A 6,342-nucleotide genomic window follows, 5' to 3' on the forward strand; every position below is an offset into this window, starting at 1 on the left:
AAAAATAATATTTTTTACAAAAAGATTTTACCTGAAATTTGTAGGTATTGTCACAAAATGAACAAATCTGAAAGTATGTGTGACCAGTCAGTTGATGACTGACAAGTCAGTAATATGAATAGCGGAACTATTAAAAAGTATCCCAAACCAGAATCAAATTTTAATCAGACATCATTCAGGTGTAAGCATACAATGTCTTTTATAACTATTAGACCACTAAGAGGTCAGTGTTCAAGAATTCATGGTTCTGTAATTTCAATGATTTCAGGATAGCGCCCTCAGGAGCCCAACTCAAATCAGTCCCTCTTTCCCAGACTGGGAGAAGCAAGTATATTAAATTAATTTGAAAGTACAGACCTCGCTATGCTTTGGTCATGTATATATGAAGTATCACTTTTGCTAGATTTTTTTCATCTTTATTATGAACCACAGTATCTCAAGGCACTCCCGCCTACATGTGCATCCCTTTCAAACATTGCTTGTATGCATAATACAAAAGAAAATATTGAAATTGCCTTGTATAACACTTGCACACAACCTCAGCTCATTTCATTTGGGCTTGGCAATGTCACATGTATACAAGCAATAACAGCACTTTCACTGCTACTACAAACAGTTTGAATGCTGGAATTGTCTTTCAAGACAACAAATATGGTTAGCCATTTTATTCAATTTTACAAAGGATTACAAATAAAATCTGTGTTCTACAATTTGGTCATTACAAATATTCCTTGCTTAAATCTCAAGTCATCATGATCAATTTTGAATACATACATACATTACAGCATTTCTGTTGCATTCATGGGACCAGGATCACAGAGATACACCAAAGTTTATTTTCAGCTCAAGCAAAACTTTATATTTGCATATCTTTGTGTATCTGAAGTGGCAACATTTGAAAAAAATTGTTAGGGTAAAAAATTCATACTGGTTTTCAAATAATCAGGAGAAAAGAGGAATCTAATGTTTACAACCCATTGAAAGATAATAAAGAAAGAAATCAGAATATGTAAAATACTTGTAAAATTATGCTGGTAATACATTGGCAAATACATATATAAACTACTTTTTGCTACCCCCTCCAGCTATACAAATTATTCAACAACCCTTGTAAACAGAATCAACCAAAGAGAACACCAATATTAAGAACTGAACTAAAAGATTAAAGTCTTCCACCAATCACGTTAGACTAATATAAATATAAGGTGTTATTTGTTTTAAAAAGTTTAATATTATTCCCAGTAAGGAAGTGATGTTATACAGGTGAGAAATGTACTCAAGACTATAGTCTGTGATGTCCACAAGGACTGGAGATGTTGAAATGGCAGCAATAACAACCACTTAGAAATCAACTGAACGACAGCGTAATAAATGACAGTCTGAGACCATGTGGGTTGGGATCTCTTGGAGTACGGTGCCAGTAGATACATGTAGAAATAAGTGACAGAAATACAAGTCTATCTCTAGTACTGATTTCCAACCAATCACCTGAAAAACAATCAAATAGTATTATATAGTAATTTAAAGCAATGTACTAAACAAACATGCCACTAATATTTAATCAGCAACATAGGAAAATTAAGTGCCCATGAGAATGGAAATAATTAGACTGTCAGAGTTCTGCCCAGCGTGGGCAGATCCCAGGACTGTTAACAGTCCTCAGGCCTAATTTGTTAGTATACTAAATCAGCATCACTGAAGGATTTTGCAAGAAATGCTGCAAGCATTTCAGCGAAGACGCCCTCACACGAGATTACATGGTTTTCCAATATTACTGAACAGAGTGATTGACAGCTCATGCACAAAGCAACTACCCAATCACAGATTCGGTGGACACGTCATTGCATACTGTACTGTAAACCGAGCCATGCTTCGCCTATTATTAAAACTGATAGATGTCAATCGCTTGCATGCATAATTAATATCAAGGGAAACTATGCAGAACTGAACAGCCCTCCGCTGAAATGCTGCATCATTTCTTGCAAACACCTTCTACGTATACTAACAAATTAGGCCAGTTGATAGTCTAGGAAATAATGGAAACACAAGAAAAGATAACAAAATAAAAAACATCACAACTTTATTACAACCATAATAAATATTTACCATTGTTCTACTGTTGTTGTTGACGTCTACGTGCCATTCGTTGTTTATCAAATCTAGCTTCCATTTCTTCAAGTACTTTTGGTGTATAGCGTACAACCAATTTGACAGTACCTTGGGCTGCCTTTAATAAGTCAACAGCTTTTTCATGGTGTTCACCTTCAACAGACTGTAGTAGAAATGTATAGCAAGACATAATGTCACACAAGCGTGTTTTGAATTAGCTATCAGTCAATTAACTTATGCGAACAAACAACACAGCTTATTTGCATATGAGAAGACGCATGAAATTTACAAGACATTCATATATGGTCATGTGATCTAAAAATTTATTAAACATGATTATGATTAATTATTTGATACACATTGTTCATGTTTTCATGGCTAAGTCAACAGTTTGCAAATTTATCACACAGTGATTTTACAATGGTGTATGGTCTATGATGTTATATACTATTTCATTAAAATGAAAATAATTCTAAGAACTAGAATAATCCTAATTGAATTCAAGTCAACTTGACTTTCATTTCATGATGGCCTGGTCTGGTCAACAGCGAACACTTTGCGTAGTAATTATAGTACTCAAGATGGAAGGATTTACAGTGAAACTCAGAATTATTCAGACAGCACTAGGCGTTTGCTCTGTTCTACATTTTATGGTGCCATTTGACTGATCATGGCATGCTTTATATGATCTACCAGTTCATAGGAGTGGTTGAACATGATTTGCAAATCTAGTGTACATATTGAATTTGAGAAATATTAAAACACATTTAAATAACCTGTATATTTTAATAAATGCATCCATTATCAAAAAAGCTTCACTTTACTTTCATTTAGTATAATGGAATGATATAAACTGTACATGTCAATTGACAAAAACCAACGTGTTTTGCAAAGCTGCATGCCATCTTTCTAACTGACTATCTGAATAATCCTCAGAACCACTGTAAGAGAGATGTGAAACTGTCTATTTTATTTCTGTGATAACTAAACAAATATGCTAAGTACAATTTCACTACAAAGAGAAAACAAGACTTACCACTCCATTTACTGAAAGCAACTGGTCTCCACGTTTCAGACCCCCATGCCTATCAGCTACACCACCTGGTATGATACGGGATATATAGATTGGAGAGTTCTGTTCTTTTCCACCCATCACATTGAATCCTAAGCCTTCATCAGTTTTGGGAAGTTCTACAACACGGGGATGAGCATGGCCCTCACTGGCAGCAAATGCAGCAACAGTTGCCTACAATACAAATGTATTGACAAATAAGTGTTCATCAAACATTCCTCAAAAGTGTTGTTTCTAAGTAAATTTGGTACAGAGAAATAGGTAAGATTTCATCTTCAAACGCACCTTGAATCAGATGTATTTTAAAACAAAATGCATGAATTTAAACGAAATATTTCTTTGAAATTTCACTGAGAAAATTCCAACACAAAAATGTTACAAGCAGAAACATTGATACTCACCTTGGCAGTGGCATTGGCTCTGATTTCTTGACTCCCTGAAATATCCACAGTTTCGTGGACATGCTCATAAACCTCACATACAGCAGTAAAGAATTCACTTTGGAGTACTTTCTGGAGAGCAGCTAACTTCTGAGATGGTACTTGGCCACCTGAAAATTGTCAACACACAACAGACATGATTAGGCAGGTTCATCAAAAATCAAATCTTTTGACCTCTGCACCACCAAGTCTTAATCCCTAGCTACAAGACATTCATGATCGAAATAAAAATAATAAAAATTTGGTTAAATTTGTAAAATCTGTATGAAGAAATTAATAAATCAATAATGACATTTTTTTTCTACAACGGCACTTCAAAACTAAAGTCAGCGATTTTTCATTGATCTATCTATTATTTGTGTAACGCTACGATCACCGTAATATTGTCAGCTGACGGCATTGCGTTGAACGGGTATTCACCGCTGCTGTTTCGATCATCGGCCCCTGACTTTTTTGTTTAAAAATACACAAACTTAGAATGTTTGCTTAATTAAAACGATTCATTGATGATTAACTTAGAAATTACATCAAAATCGCCAACGAAATGTTGTTTTTTAAACATTGCGGAAAAACATGCACTCTGCGCCGCCATCTTTGTTACCTTAATCAAAATCTCCGTTGTAACCCAGCATGCATCGGTTGTGATGTCACTACATGCGTTACGTCGCCTTAGGGTGGTGTTCCTTGGTAATGACGCACTATGAATGAGGTATTTCTAGAGGTCAGGGTTTGTTTTTTCCTCGTCCGTCTCGTCTGCAGTTGAATAATTTTTACTTCGATTTATTTACAGTTTTTTTTTTTCGATGCGACTTAATTTCACTTGTTTTTTTAATTCTTGGTAATTAGTGTCACTGGCGATGAAGTAGTAAAAACGCAATTAATCGCAGTGCAGCAACTCGGGATAGACCATCCCGACGCAATGGGCAAATTATTACTACCCTAGTATTTTGGGTTTGCCAGCTCCGCACCCTTGATAGACTTGGTAACTTCTTGTAGACTTCCGTTTTTATCACTGTTTTTGTAAGGCTAACTATGTACAAAGGCGGGATTACCTTTCGATCAATACATGTTATTGTATAAAGGTGTGCTAGACGAGGCTGACACTTGTAAACAATACAACGTGAATAAGCATCGCGGGCAGTATTTCAAGGATCGCGGGCGAAACAAAAGCGACGCGGCTGTTTGTCTAAGCGACGCGGGCCCGCAGTGCTTAAAAGACCTGGGGAGAACACTGTACATTTACATATATATTTCTTTTCAAGTTGGAATAACAGCTTTGAAATGAATAATATTCACATGTACTTACTTTTTTGGAGATTTTCTAATAATTCCACAGCACGTCTCACATCTAAAAATTGAATAAAGATGATTAATTATTTGTTACACATTGTTCATTATGGCTAAGTCAACAATTTTCAAATTTATCACAGTGATTTCACAATGGTGTAGGGTCTATGATATTATGTACTATTTCATTAAAATGAAAATGATTCTAAGAACTAGAATAATCCTAATTGAATTCAAGTCAACTTGACTTTCATTTCATGATGGCCTGGTCTGGTCAACAGCGAACACTTTGCGTAGTAATTATAGTACTCAAGATGGAAGGATTTATATATTCATAGCACTAGTAGCAATAATTTAGGACAACCTCAGATGTAAATTCATCATACTGGAAAATACAATGAATTATTGAGATTGATTTGTTTATTGGCAGTTTGAGTTTTACTGCATATGATAATTACGTATAAATTCTTTTATATTATCAGCGCCAAGTAACAGAAGTTGATAAAAACAATGATTTTGTTACACTTGTATATTGCACACTGGTTGAATTTTTAGGGATAATAATTTTGCGTAGATATTAATTAGGGGTGGACCATTAGAAACTCTTGGGCGATGACAAAAAAAAACTATGATAAATATTTTTTTCCATCACTTCCATATTTTTTTTTTACTCTGTGTGTAATATTTTTCCCTAATAAATAGACATGCAGATTTTTTCTTTAGTTATTGATCTCTTTAGCATATTTTGTGACAATTATATAAACCCAAAACAAGAGGTGAAAAACTAAATATAACAAGAATTATTAGATTTGTGTTTGACGTCAGTTTGTTTATCACTCCACTGTAACGGAAATATATTTGAAGAATTTGCGGCTGAGGGTTTTGTATAAATCAGTGTATTAACAAGAAAAAAAACAAGATGACATGGATGAGACAGAAAAACACCTTATCACTATGAATAGAACAATTTAGTCAAGATCCGGATAGGAAGAATAGCCGTATGCGCATTAAATCACGATTGTGGTAGCGTACCGGTTGGTAAAACTGTGATATGGCAATGATCCAATACGTAGAAATAAAACAAAACGTATCACTAATATAGCTAGTATGATGTCAACATCGTTATTCGCTACTACTAGTAATTGCCCAAGTCAGCCAAGCCCAATCGTAATTTCATTGGTGAACTGACCATTTATCTTCAAAGACACGCCGTCAAAATCCTTACGCGGCATTTCACGAAATTCACATCACTCAATGTGTACATGTAGAAAAAAATACACTTAAATGCAATTTGGCGAAGAAACCGCAAAAAGATTGATAGGAATTACGTTAAATAGTTACCTCGCTCCAAATTCAGAGATTCTCCAGTGGCTGCCATTTTGGGTGTAAATGAAGGTGACGCCGTGCCGAAGGCTACTATGTCGGCAATGTTCG

The 6,342-nt window shown here is 34.9% G+C and overlaps 1 protein-coding gene across 1 annotated transcript; it reads right to left on the bottom strand.

Moving 5' to 3' along the window:
• Positions 1-630: 630 nt before the first annotated feature.
• LOC100329062 (Veli-like protein) lies at positions 631-6,325 on the bottom strand. Its single transcript, NM_001184807.1, has 6 exons — positions 6,250-6,325; positions 4,928-4,969; positions 3,583-3,731; positions 3,146-3,355; positions 2,107-2,272; positions 631-1,488 (listed from the first exon to the last, which is right to left on the bottom strand). The coding sequence occupies exons 1-5, from the start codon at positions 6,284-6,286 to the stop codon at positions 2,114-2,116; spliced, it is 597 nt and encodes a 198-aa protein (NP_001171736.1). The 5' UTR covers positions 6,287-6,325; the 3' UTR covers positions 631-1,488; positions 2,107-2,113.
• Positions 6,326-6,342: the final 17 nt, after the last annotated feature.

This window comes from Saccoglossus kowalevskii, chromosome 1 (genome assembly GCF_978046115.1).
Source record: "Saccoglossus kowalevskii chromosome 1, keSacKowa6.1, whole genome shotgun sequence".
NCBI classification, from domain to species: Eukaryota; Metazoa; Hemichordata; class Enteropneusta; family Harrimaniidae; genus Saccoglossus; species Saccoglossus kowalevskii.

Excerpts from the sequence above, each read along its gene's own strand:
- LOC100329062 (NM_001184807.1), bottom strand. The coding sequence starts at position 6,286 with ATGGCAGCCACTGGAGAATCTCTGAATTTGGAGCGAG. Across the intron at positions 4,970-6,249 it reads ATCTCTGAATTTGGAGCGAG|ATGTGAGACGTGCTGTGGAA; the intron begins GTAACTATTTAA and ends TTCAATTTTTAG. Across the intron at positions 2,273-3,145 it reads TGCTTTCAGTAAATGGAGTG|TCTGTTGAAGGTGAACACCA; the intron begins GTAAGTCTTGTT and ends TTTCTACTACAG.